Source organism: Phyllobates terribilis, unplaced genomic scaffold (genome assembly GCF_046119375.1).
Source record: "Phyllobates terribilis strain yellow unplaced genomic scaffold, ASM4611937v1 Scaffold_3__8_contigs__length_932513732, whole genome shotgun sequence".
Classification (NCBI taxonomy): domain Eukaryota; kingdom Metazoa; phylum Chordata; class Amphibia; order Anura; family Dendrobatidae; genus Phyllobates; species Phyllobates terribilis.
In genome coordinates this window covers 743,564,132-743,578,516 of record NW_027362763.1, presented here as the reverse complement: position 1 = coordinate 743,578,516, position 14,385 = coordinate 743,564,132, and the positions used below count along the sequence as shown (strand labels likewise).

Below are 14,385 nucleotides of genomic sequence, written 5' to 3'. Positions count from 1 at the left end.
AATGGAAATATGACGTCGGACCAGGCCGACTAATCAAAAGAAGAGCCGCGGTCAGGAGGTAAGAGGCGTTACTCATTCTCCTCTGCAGTGCCCATAGATTACTGTCGTGGCTGATGGAATGCGACATGCAAGAAAAAAAATTCTCCAACACTAATTACTTTTTCAAGAAAATATGGTGTCCAAGATTGAAAAAAATATCTAGCAATTAAAAGAATAAGCAACACTCTCCTCCCCCCATAGCTGCTCCAGTGGTCAGTATCAGTCTCTGTTTATTTTGGCTGTAAATGCTGTGACCACTGCAGCCAATCGCTGGCTTCAGCAGTCTTGGCATCCCTGAAGGTCGTCACTGGCACCACATGACTGGGGCCAACAAAAGTCTAAGCAAGGCTATGTGCCCACGATGCAGAATTGAAGCAGAAAATTTCTGCAGCGTTTCTGCATGTTCTTGGCAGTAAAAAACGCTTGCGGATTGCACACGCATTTTTGCAGCGTTTTTGCATGCGGATTTGACTTGCGTTTTTCAAATGCTTTGGGACCTCAAATCCGCATGCAGAAACGCACAAATAATGGACATGCTGCGGATTTTTACGCAAGGAAAATCCGCTGCGGAAAATTCCGCAGCATGGGCACAGAACATGCAGATTTTCATTGGGGTTCATGGGGCACGTATTACCAAGCGTTTTGCAAGCATTTACGCTGCGGAAATTCCGCAGCAAAAACACTTGAAAAGCGCATAGTAGAATAGCTGTAGGGGATAAAGTTCCAGAGGGTCATCCAGTGGACCTAGACCCTGGCACATTTAGAGTTGACTTCAGAACCAATCATTTGCTATTTTTGTATGGATTAAGTCACAAATACCTATTAGTGTTATCTTGTTTGTATGTAAAAATGGACACTCTGGGGTTGTAGGTCACGAAGGGGCACTGCTGATTGGATAAACTCAAAAATGGTAAGAGAAGACTGGATTTGTTGGGTTGTTTTTTTTGCAAATGAGACAAACTGATGCTATACTGATGGCAAAAATGTACACAATGACCAAAACGGATGAAAGTTGGATTCACTAAACTGATGAACGCCCCATTTTTTTCTCTAATGCAAATAAAAAAATGAGAACTAACTGGCAAAAATTTCAAGTGTTTTTGGTTTTTAGAAATGTGCAGCACTGTAAATCCAATTAACAGTGAAAACAAAAATTAATGTCATGTTCAGTCCCTACATGTTAGTTTCTTAGTAAGGATAGGTTCACACAACCGATTTCTCCACATACATAAAAAACGGACCAATTTATTCTGATCAGACTTTGATTAGAGTGTGATCAGACTGGCATCAGTTTTTTCTTGTACGTGGAGAGAACAAAATAAAGTTTGTCCACCTTCTCCATATTGTCAGTCCATGAAAATTCGACTACAGTCGGTGAAATCTGAGTGCGGTCAGATTTTTTTCCCGGACCAATAGACTTGCATTGCCTATTTTGATCAGATCCCCCAGATCAAAATTGGACAGGACTCCCCATTTTTTCCGCGGACCGCTCAGTCCAAGGAAAAAATTGGACATGTGCACAGCCCCATAGAATATCATTTGAGGACAATCTCTGCATTAAAGGGGTATAGCGGCTTTGGAAAACCCATGTCCCTCAGCTACAGCTTGTTTATAAAAAAGACAAACTGTGATTTGCTTACCCTCCCCGGGTCCAGCTCACAGGACCGCCTCTGCTCCCAGTGTCCATTATTTGTCTACAGCACTGACATATCGTCTACAGCACTGCAGCCAGTAACTAAGCGGCTCTGCAAGATCGACGGTGTAAGCTGTTCAGTGCTCAGTTATCGGCTTCAGCGCTGTAGACGTAACATCACCGATGCAGACAACACTGGGACCAGTGGCGGAGACTCAATGCTGAACCCGGGAGGGATGAGTAACGTAGCGGCAAACTCCTTTAATCTTCTTCATAATTCTCGGGGGACGGACAAGTAAAGTGTCAGAACCACTGTGAAAGCTTTCACTAGAAGAAGAATACCTCCTGTGCATTCCCTTAACAGAAGTATGATCATAAACATCATCAAGGAGTTTGAAACGTTTGCCCTGTCGACACCAGAAGAGCCTGTCTGAGCAAACATTTTGCATACAAATACTTTTGCTGACATATAACTTGGTTCAGATTATAGAACAAACAAGCTCACTACTAAATTGTATTACATGACATAACCAGATAAAGTCATCGGGTAATTATTCTGTTTTTCTTGGAATTTGAGTATGATCACACCCCTGGAATTTTTTACTCATAGACCAAAAAATACAACGCTTTTTTGTTTTAACGCATTATAACCTATTTAAGCTGTCAAATGAAAACCACCTACCTAATATTGTGACTGTCCCCATTGTGGCGCTGAAAAAGTTTTGACCTATCAAGGAATGGACTCCACAAGACCTGTAAATGTGTCCAACAATAACTTTTTCAGAAATTTATATTACAGTAGCTCTTATGTGGACCTTTACTAGGTAAGATAGCCTTCATTCCTTACATGCATCAGCTATCCTTGGGTTGTCATTTCTTTGACCACTTTTCTTTGGTGCTAACTCTGTGTAGCAGGCCACCCCATAATACATCTCTGTTTGTGAGGAATATACGACTGGGTCAGAACACCTTCAATTTGGCACTTGTCAAAGTTGCTTAAGTCCTTACGCTTGCCCACTTTTCCTGCTTCCACACATCTGCTTCAAAAACTGTTAGGGTATGTGCACACAGTGTTTTTTTCAGGCAGATTACACCTGTAACTCGCATTCATTAAAAAATAATAAATATAATGCACAGCAATGTCAAAACAACTTGCTGTAGATATGTTCCATCTTTTGTAACTTCTTTTAACCCCTTCAGGCTTTAAAAGCTGAGAAGCGGCTAAAAGGAGTTACTTGATTATTCTTCACCCACCAGCTGCCACTATATTATATATAAAATCTAAAATAAAATAAAAAAGACACCAGCAGCAAAGCAAAAATGACGCAAAATACGACAAAGCAGATGCTGCAGGAAAAACGTTGCTGGCATTTTCTTCTGTTTCAAAGACGTCGTGTGACCATTCCCATAATTTGCTGTCAAGTGCAATTGTAAGAAGATGATCAATGTACGTTCTTTACCTGTGAGTGGTTTAAAGGGGTTGTCCACTACTCCGACAGTACCCTATTTTTCATAACACTTATACTCACTGGCTCTTCTGGGACTTGCATGACATCGTTATGTCATGCTATCCCTGCTGTCAATCAGGGCTGGCTTCAGTCTTATATCCTACAGATGTAATTGACATCCAGTGGCTCTCTCACTTCCTCCAGATGTCTTGATTTGGGTGAAGGAGGGGAGAGTGAACCAATCGCTGATTGGCTACAGGGATCTTGTGACATAACAAGGTCATGCAATCACCAGGAGAGCCAGTACCAACACTGCTGGAACAGCGTCCGCATCGGAGGTTAGTATAGGTGTTATTATTTTACTGGGGGGGGACAAAGGGATTTAGAATGGGTTGTCAGAGTAGTGGACAACCCATTTAATGTCTTGGCCGATTGTTGACTGTATTACAATAATATGCTGTTAATTAATTTCACCAAATTAATTTTGACTCTGGCTGTTTTGAGAAGACACTCACAATTTGACAATTCACAGCTTAATTTTTCTTCTGCCCTTGTTTTTTAGATATATGTTGGCTAAACCGGGAAAGCGAAAGTTTGACGAGCATGAAGATGGGCTGGAAGGCAAAGTGGTGTCTCCAACAGACGGGCCATCGAAAGTATCCTACACTTTACAGCGCCAGACTATCTTCAACATTTCCATTATGAAACTCTACAACCACAGGCCACTGACGGAGCCAAGCTTGCAGAAAACAGTTTTAATTAATAACATGTTGAGACGGATACAGGAGGAGCTAAAACAAGAAGGCAGCTTGAAGCCTGTTTTTATTAGCACTTCACAGTCTTCTGATCCTCTTGGCGACACGTTCCAGGAGGCTCAGCCTGCTTTTAGCCATCTCAACTCCCAGCCTCTCCAACCCACTGACTTAATAAGCACTACACCACTAGAGTCTTGCCTCACTCCTGCCTCTCTGCTTGAGGAGGACACATATTGCACTTCCCAAACAGTCCAGCAGAATATTTCTAGCAGCAAATTAACACCACCGCCTCTTGTCCAGCCAGTAAAAGACAGTTTCTCCTCAGCATTGGATGAAATTGAGGAGCTATGTCCATCGTCTACCTCCATAGAGGCAGCTGTAGAAGCAGCCGTCCATCTAAAAGATGAACCTGTTGCAGCAGGAACCCTTAAGCCTGAGGGAACGCAAGAGAATAGAACCAGTGAGCCAAAACTAATGGATTCTCTTCCAGGGAATTTTGAATTAACAACCTCCACCGGCTTTCTTACTGACCTAACTTTAGATGACATCCTTTTTTCTGACATTGACACGTCCATGTACGATTTTGACCCTTGCACATCCAATGCTGGAGCAGCCTCGAAAATGGCACCGGATGAACTCCTCAAAACTTTGTCTCCTTATAGCAACCAACCGGTAACCCCAAATCAGCCTTTTAAGATGGACCTCACAGAATTAGATCACATAATGGAAGTTTTGGTTGGGTCATAAAAGAACTCTACATACTCCTCAACTCCTTACCCCACATTCACAGCACTGTGCATGCATACTTTTGCCTTTTTTTGGAAAACAAGGATCCTGTTTAGATATTGCATTACGCTGTATTGGAGTGCCTTCCGTATGACCACTTTGGAGATCCTTTATAAGTCCGTCTCCAAAGAAGGTCGTACCACAGTCCACTGAAGATTTCATACAAAACTGTCAAGCGACAACTTAAAACGTCAATTAAGTTGTCCGTATATAAGCACAAAAATTACGTTGGGGAACGCTGTAAATTGCATGTGCATAACTGTCTATTTTTTCAATTAGGGTTATTGCAAGAGGTAAATTTTATTATTTAGCTAATCAGTTACCCCCCCCCCCCCCCCCGTTTGGCATTTTAGTTTGGGAAGAAAAATTTGAGGCATTAATTACTGCTTTTTCAGTAAGAATTGCATATACCTGGCTGCTTAGATCCAACTTGCCCAAATGTTGTTTTTTTATATTTTTGTACAGATTCTGTCATTTATTATATTGATTTTTTTAGAAAAGAAGAAAGAGAAAAAAATGTGTTGAGACAAGTAATGTTTGAAACGACAAAGTAATTTTGATAGGGATTTGCGTATGAATTTCCTTCCCAATTGAAATGTACAATATCGGTCCATACCTTTTAGCTCTAGGTTCTACAGTTCAGCGCAAATTTAAAAAGTAGGGTTCTCTTAAGCTGTAGTTTAAAGAAACTGAGGTAGTTGCTAAAATGGCAAATATTCTGCTCGCCCTGTGAAAAGTGTTATTTTCTCACTTGCCTGACTCCACTTGACTGGGTCACAGACTTCCACCAGTTTCCCTGATATATCATTAGAAAATGACCTATTGTTTAAATCAGGTTTTTGTGTTCATTTATTTTTTTAATTTTGGCATTTTTTTTACATATCACAATCTAATAAAAAAAAAAAAAATAGGAATCTTGCAACTTCCACACTGTCCACTGGGGCTTTTTTGGCTCTAACTTCCTGTAGTTTCAGGAAACAACACATGTACATAGCCACAATTGTCAGACTCCGACCCTATGTTTTTGTATTAAAGTGTCTAGTGAATGTGGGCAAAGGTCATTGTGAAATCAGGGTCAGCTGTGACATCGCTATTGTGAATGGTGGATCCTGTTATCAGCTGTGTATTACCTGTCATTGTAATACTGCCTCTGATGATAAAGATGATAACCTTGCTGAAAAGTCTTCCTGAAAGGACAGGAAGTGTGAGCCTAAAAAAGCCCCAGTGGTCATTGTGAAAATTGCAAGATTATTAAAAAGAAAAAACTACATTAGTAAAGTGATAAAAATATTGCCAAATAAAGAAAAAATACATGTAATAGAACACAAAAACATGAATTAAACAATAGGTCATTTTCTGGTGATAGCTTCCCTCTTTACTGAACAAAAAGTTAAAATTATCTCCCGTTTATAGCGGTATGAATGTATACGCAAGAACTATTGTCACCATTACACTCTTGATACCCATTTGGTGACTGAATCAATATCAGTGCATACAATACAGTTATCAAGTTACAAGGAAACTGCGACAATTTTCATAAGCAATATGTAGAGGCAGTCATGATACGCAATGTGGTTCTGCTATTAAATGGGTTGTCCATTTTAATCGACTTCACAACAAGTAGATCTCGAAGCCTCCAATAGCTGAGACCACTAGCAGCCAGCTGCAATGAGTGAACAAGCCGGGTGATAAGTGTTCACTTTCCCTACAGCTCCTCCACAGGGGACTTTAAAAATTGCATCATGCCTATTTAAATCAATAGGTTGCCTTTGTAACTCAAAACCAGACAAGACACTTTGGGTTTTTGAAACATGACCACCCTTTTACTACTGTGTTTAGGTAACCTGAATGGTTACACAAATTAAAATTTTGATAGGCTATCTGGCAAGGTTTGTTCATTCAAGAAATAGAGTTTTCACCGACTTTTACTGTTATCACAACCAACTTTTTGTTTCTCCACCTTCATTGAATGCCTGACAGAATAAAGTACTTGCTTATAAAGTCCAGCGCCATATGACACAACTAAATTATAATTACTTGCCTTGATCTTGAAAAGCCTGAACAACTATATAATGTAGGGGAAATACAGCCATGTCCTCCATGTGTTTTTTTTCCATTTTTTATTCATCAGACATGTGCCTTTCCATTCATCTCCAAAGTGAACAAATGTGTTACGAGGGACACAACCTAAGCTGTAACCAGTCAAGTATCCTCCGAATTCGGACCAAAGACCATCTGTATCTGTAGTTCTGATAAAGCATACACCTTTTGTAATGGTGAGCATGTATGACCTAAAAATATTACCCCTCCATATTTGTAGCTTGCCATTGGTGACTCTTTATCAGTGTTTTCTTCATATATTAATTTTCATTGTATGCGAGCTCCAATAAAAACATGGCTTGAGACTTTAAGTCTCCCTATACACATTAAACTAACGTTGGCCGAATCTGACGATATTGGCGGGCCTGGCCGATATTGGTGGGCTTGGCCGACAGTCAAATTTGTATTGAGGCCTCCCAATTCTTCCATGACAGATGATGTTGGGAGGAGATAAGGATCCGGCATCACAAAAGGTACTTATATGCTATATGAAGATCCAGCTAAAGGTAGAGAGTCATTAAGGCAATGCTCCCTGGGAAAGGTATGCAAAATAGCTTTCCTTAAGTAATTCAAAATTCATCCTGTTGACCTATATGGGTATGTTTATAGTGGAGTTAGGGAATATATCTGCCCTTTTATAGTTTATCGCCACTGGTGGTAAATTTAGGTGTTATTATCCACACACCACCGCTACATTCATTGTCTATGGGACTGTCGGTGATAGTTGATCGCTGTACTTTAGCAGTCCCATAGACAATGAATGGAGCAGTGGCATGCACATATGGCCACCCCGGGATTCTTTTAACAGAACATTTCAGAATCCTGTTCTTTAGGGTCCCAGCATTCGGACTCCCAGCGATCAGCATATTATCACCTATCCTGTGGATTGATGATCACTTGCCAGTTGGGAATAACCCTTTAAGTTCCTCCCCACCACAAAACTGAGATTGTTTTACTTCAAAATTGTGGAGAACCCATTTAAAGCAAATTCTTCAGACCAGTCTAGTTGGATGTTTTTTCATCAAACTCTGTTCGGTCTTCTTAGGCATATAAACATCCCAGCTACCTCATAAGAACCATTGCTGATTTAATTCTATAGGGAAACCCTTATATATTTCTATCAGTCTTGAATATGCCTCATTCACATTTTTGTAGGGCAAAAAGGGGCACAGATGAACTTTAGCAGGCAACATTCTTCTCAACATAGACATTGTATTCCATGTCTTGCAGGCATTGTGCTTCTGTAACCAATGTCAGAATCATAAATTGCCCATAACTGGGTTTGTATGCAATTTATATACAATTTATCGTCCTTATTAATGATAAAATGGGCTTGCGCGATCAAAAACTTTTCTTCTTTTGGTTCCCACCAAATTTATGAAGTGACTCCGCATCTGATGCTAAAAGCATTGGTGGTAAATTTTTAGCAGGAAAATGCTGTAAGAAGCCAGTGGATATTTGTGGTCAAACTGAAAAATAAAAAAAATTGTACTGGTTGTTATAGGGTAACACATTACTTTTCAACACACTATTACCATTGCAGTACATGCCTTGCCTTCATTTGGGTCACTTTGCAGAAGACTTTTTTTCCATTGTATATGAGATTTTGTCTGTAAGCAGGAAGAAGTCAAATCTTCCCATATTTAATGGGTTTGTCAAGAGTGACATCATCACTTGTCTTTTGCTGTTTCAATACTTTTACATCAGTTTCTTGTATATTTGTTCACTCTTACCAATACTTTGTGTAAACAAAAATATTAATTTCTTTAATTTATCCTTCCTATTTAATTTTGAAAACTGTGTCGTCTTCTATGTTTGTAAGGTGGATGCAAGTCAAAAATGTCATTAGGCGGCCGTCTTTAATGGGTCACCTTCTTACTACAAGATCTTAAAGGGGACCGATAACAAAGTCAAAAGTGACTAGTTTTCACACTTATTTTATTTCCGCTGCTCTCTTGAGTATTCTGGTTTTTGTATTTTACAAATCCATCATACGGTTCCAGAGATATGAGCCTTTTTATTTACTGCTAATGTTTATGGTCTTTACTAAGGGGGAGTGGCTCACGGGATACTCTGGGGGCGTGCTCTGCATAATTACCCTGTGAGACACGCCCCATTGGAAGACCATAAAAAGTAGCACTAATGAAAAAGGCTCATATCTCCGGAACCGTATGTCGGATTTGAACAAAACTAAAAATGGCATACTCAGGAGAGCAGCAGGAATAAAAAATAGAAGTAAAAACTGATCTGGTGAACGCTCCTCTTTAAGAATCATGTATCAGAAACAAATGCAACTTTTGGAAGAGTGTTGCTGATTTTAAAGGAAAAAAAACTGTATCAAGACCTTTCTCCAGACTCTGTGCAGTATTTCTTTGCTTTCTGTATGGTACTTTTAGCTGTTAACTACAGATCGCAACCTACTATTTTATATGTGTATTGATTACTTTTATATTAATTTATTTAAGAAATTTTAAATCAAGTTTTATGTCATCCGGCGATTTTATAAAGCGGTCTCTGCTCACTTCTTGCCTTTTCAGCTTGGCTTTGTCTGTGATAGGCACTTTAAGGCACCACACTGACAACATTTACAAAGGAGCCTACGAAATGGCTACGGTCGAGCGGAGTATATGATTGTGAAAGGCTTGTATTAACGTTTGCTTGATAAGTTTTTTATATATATATATATATATATATATATATATATATATATATATATATATATATATATATATATATATATGTGCGCATGGGAAATGTGAAATTACTCAGCTGCAAATGATTTGCTAAACAAAACGTGTAGATTTCTTTTAAGTTTATTTATTTTATAGCATGTATGATTTCATTATATAAGGGACATATTTTAAGTTACAAAATGAGTTTACAACCGGGCAACACCATGCTGAAATATGTAAATATATAATAAAGGTGATATGGTTATGTATTTTATGTTATGTATATTTTTTTTTTCTACTGAGGCCCGGAAAGATAGCCATTTTGTATAGATGATTCAATTTTTAAAACTATTTTAAATAGTGTTTTTTTTTGTTTTAATTTTATATTCAAGGCAATGAAATTTTATAATTTATAATATTTATTATTTTCCAAATTTTCTAACAATGGTGTGATATAAACTGGAGAGAGTTCAACATTTATGGCAATATGCAATAATGGATGAATGGGCATTTAAGCTACATTTTTAAAGCCAGTTAAAATATTCTATAAATAAATTGCAATATCCTATTGTGTCTTCTGAATCAGTCCCATTACAGATGGGAGATTTACCACTATAGAGGAAATAACATTTTTCTACGCTTACCTGAAGCCACCACCAGGGGGAGTTCAGACTGGGAGCTGTATGCAGTAAGCTCCTTATCTCCCTCTAGTGGTGGTTGAAGGTAGCCTGGATTGTATCATTTAACATTATGGCTGTGGGTGTAACAGAAAAAAAACAGCTTTGATCCTGTCTATTTGCACAGAATTTCAGACCTATTCGGATAAGAAAAAACTAAATTGGTGGACATTTTGCCTACCTTGTACCGGAAAATGCATTTCTCCAACATATCCTATGTGAAAACTCTTTTACATAATAATAAAAACTAAAGAAATAAATACAAAATGGCTACTCTTCTGATACTTGGCAAATTCTAATTATTATATATGTATTTTTTTTATTGTTTTTTTTTTTTTTTAACTTTTATGCCACATGAACGAATCCAGTCCATTAAGAGCATCTTACTTTAATATACTTTTTTTATATAAAATTATTTGAGGAGAAAAATCAGTGTAAGGGTTAAAAGATGTTATACACACTCACGTGCAATGATATGACAAGAACTGAGCAGAGCCGATCAGCTATAATTTTGAAGTGATGTTTCCCTAAGTTATTTTTTTATTTGTTGTTGTTTTTTGTTTCTTTTTTTTTGTAAATATATTTATTTTATTGTGAAGCTAACATCTGGATTGTAACATGTACAGAATGTATGGTAGGAATGTACTGTGTTTTAGGAATGCAAGTCCATTTCAAAAGTGGGTGTGAGGCAAGGATAGGAAAATGTTTGCCATACCCTTCCATTGGTGCAGAACTAAAATAAAAAAATAATAATAAGTAATAAAAAAAGAAGAGTTTGGTGTTCTAGTATTCGAAATCCCAGAGATAAAGGGGTTGTCCTGTATTGTAAAAACCATGGCTGCTGTCAAATACAGCTCCACGCCTGCCTACTAAACTTTACTTCAATAGAGCTGGGGTGCAATCCATGGACAGGGGTGGTGCTGTTTCTGCAAGAAAGCAGAACTATTTTGTTTTTTATGTATTTTTTTTATTTTAGACAAGCCCTTTAAGTTTTGTTTTTTTTCTTGACAGTTGGAATTTCCAAATGTGTACACAGCTGATTTTAAAACTATTAAACTTTTTCAAAGTATTACAAAAGTTCTCATACTGGTTGCTTATTGTCCAAAACAGCTCCGCTATTAAAATTATTATTGTAAAATATAATATTAACACTATTTATTGTTATAGCTTTTATTGCATTTTTATTTTAATAAATGATCTACCCAAATATATGTTTAAAAAAAAATCCCATTAATAATGCAGGTTGACATTGGGAATACCACGGCTTGACTTCTGCTAATTTAAGCTGGCCCCTCACCTCTTATGTGCCATTTTTAATTCTGGTGTCATCTAATGTGGCAGAGGGTCCTTTGACATCAGAGCCCGAGAGTAACCCATCAGGATGTACTTTGAAGTACTGTCTTAGAAAAACTTAACTTGTTGGTTACCTAGCCAAAACAGTTCTCATACTTTGCACTGACGAGGAGCAAAACCCCGAAACACCATGTCTGCAAATTGAGATTCTGATTTGGCTTTTATCCTAAGTCATATTGCTCGTTAAAGGGTCGATAGTGACTTGTAGGATTGCTGCTTCCAACAGGTGGCGCTATAAAGTTCAAGTCTTCCTCTCTGAAGAGGCAATTTGCATACTTGTTGCTTATAGTAACCATTAAGTCAGATCATGAATGGAGCCTTATTAGCGGTTTTGGTTCTTTTTTTTCGGTGACTGTTTGTTTATATTGATGAAGCCTAAGGTATTATACACAATAAACTGTTAATTATCAATAGAAAAATATTTTATTACATTTCTATACATGATGTATGAAATAAATCAAATTACGTTGTGCCTGCCCTTTACTGGATTTTAGTTATATTTCCAAAACCACTTACAAATTTATCCCAAATTTATTTAAATATTTCTAAGTTTACCCTTATATGTATTACTGTATCTATAACAAACATCAAATTATAAGTTGTGCCTTGTTTTACAAAAAAGTTTTTTTTTTTCTTCCAGACATGCCACACTTTTCCCCATGGGCAGTGCCTGTTATTACAGCCCCATTTAAGTGAATGCAGCTGAGGTGCAATACCAGACAAAGCCACAAGAATGGCGCTGTTTTTTTGGGGGAAAAAAAAAATTCTAATCCCGGGCGGTTGATTTGTTTGCAATCATCATTGAGTGACACATCCCTCAATAGAAAAAAACAAAAAAAAAAGTTTTCCATAATTTTACGTGTTTTTCGAATTCTAGAACACCAAACTTCTGACTTTTATGCAAATTTTTTTTTTTTTTCTTTGCAGAAAATGTACAATTTTTTTTTTTTAAATTGGGCAATGCATGAATCTTTCACTGTCTAAATGAAGGCCGCATTTTCCTCCTACAGACCTTACAGCTGTGCCTTTTCTATGCAATACGACAGACACGTCTGATATCAAATTACTGTATTCACTTGTAGGTATGGGCTGTAAAGCAAAACAATTGGGCAAATGTACATGGAAATGAGTAGTCTTTTTGTAGTTTTATATTATACAATAAACATTTAAAAGAAACATTTCTGTAAGTTGTATTATTGTTCTGCTGCTTGTATTTTTTTACGCTTGAGCTTTTTATAAAAAAAGAAGAAAAAAAATTTGGTCAAGCTTTTGCAAAGCTGGCTGTAAGAAAAAAGGTGTACTCCTCTGTGCTTCAGTGTGTAAGATAAATCTCATGTCAGGAGACGATGCTGAGCCAGGCTGCAGCTGCCACCTTCTTTGTGGGCGTTCCCTTTTTCCCCTCTATGTTGTAGCTGCGTTTAGATTGGCTAGCAATGGAGAAAAAGCAAACATCCGTAAAGAAGTTCTGTGGTAAACACCCAGTTGGTTGAACGAAAAATTGGCATATTGAGCATTCCTTTTTTATCATACCTTTTGGAGTAGAGGGGCACAAAAATAAGACAAACTGTTCCAGAAGTAGTGGAGTAGCAGCAATTAGAGGAAACTGAGTCTCTCCTCCATTTGTTGCTGATCCACTGATTCTGGAGTTTAAATTAAAAAATCAAGTTAAAGGGAATCGGTCACCAGGGTTTTGTTATTCCACTTTGATGTCGGGGCATATGTTTCTTATTGGGCTGCTTGCTGAAGTTTTGATAAAATCACACTTTTCTCTGCTGCAGATCTAGCAGTTCTCTGAATGCTGAGCTCTGCATAACCTGCTCACATCACTGATTGGCAGCTTTCTGCCTACCCTGTGCATAGGCAGAAACCTGCCAATCAGTGGTAGGGGCGGAGTTATACAAAGATCATGAATATGGAGGACTACCTGGCAGCCGGTTTACTAGTCCTATAGTGATAAACTGCTGCTGATAAAACAGTGATTTTATTAAAACTACAGCAAGTAGCCCAGTAAGTGACATGTCGCTGGAATCAGGGTCTCTGCAGCTACATTATGCTGTTCTCAGATTATTTTGCAAAAACCTGATGACCTATTCCTTTTAAAGCTCCTCTTTAAAATGGTGGGGTAGCTAGGGGGACATGAGCAATAAGGATTAACTATTACAAGGTTGCTTAGTTCACCCAAAAAGACAATATAATTTGTAATAAAGCTCAACACTAAGTGAATTGCTCTGTGAAATGAATGTAACTTGTTCAAAAAAGTTCCATTCTGCCAAAAAGCTCAAGACCGCAAACCATGCCCAGATGTGCAACCACAAATCATACAGTATTGGCAACATGTAAGGGTGTCAAAGGAATTTCTTCAGAAGAACTTTTAACCACTAAAGTGACAAACTGGGGCAACTCTGTTATGTATTGTCTCTACATGTATTCCTAAGGATTGAACAGCAACTTGTAAGAGGGAAGAAATCTGCAGTCATTCAAACTTTTACAAACTTTAAGACTGACGACACCTGAACCTTAAACTTTCTAGTTTGGTATGTTCAGCAGCACTATACCTAAAAAAAAAAATGCAATATATTATGTGTGTCCTGCAAAAAAATATGCAAAAGATATATGGAATGTTGGATGCGACATGCCGAATGAATGACGTGAGTGAGCAGCAATGTCCGAGTGATTAAGGAGATACATCCCCATGTCAAGAAACACTTCTTGCAGGGTGTCGCTAGTAGATGTATGAGATCTGAAGAATGGTTTTGCACTCTGTCCTTTAAAGGGAACCGGTCATGTCCAAAAATGCCATTTACCTGCAGATATAGATTTAATCTGCAGGTAAATAGCATTTAAATTATGCCTGCCTGTTTTACTGCAGCCGAGAATACGGGGAGAAAATTAAGGTACATCCTGCAGGTGCTCATTTCCAGT

At 37.9% G+C, this 14,385-nt stretch overlaps 1 protein-coding gene across 4 annotated transcripts in view; it reads left to right on the top strand.

The window, feature by feature from the left end:
• The window catches only part of SERTAD2 (SERTA domain containing 2), a 107,141-nt gene extending 94,502 nt beyond the window's left edge, over nucleotides 1-12,639 (top strand). For all 4 annotated transcript variants that reach the window (XM_073672163.1, XM_073672164.1, XM_073672166.1 and 1 more), the window contains one exon: nucleotides 3,683-12,639. In XM_073672163.1, the coding sequence (XP_073528264.1) occupies nucleotides 3,683-4,622 (940 nt within the window). In that variant the 3' untranslated portion in view covers nucleotides 4,623-12,639. The remainder of the gene's footprint in view (nucleotides 1-3,682) is intronic.
• The last annotated feature ends 1,746 nt before the right edge of the window (nucleotides 12,640-14,385 follow it).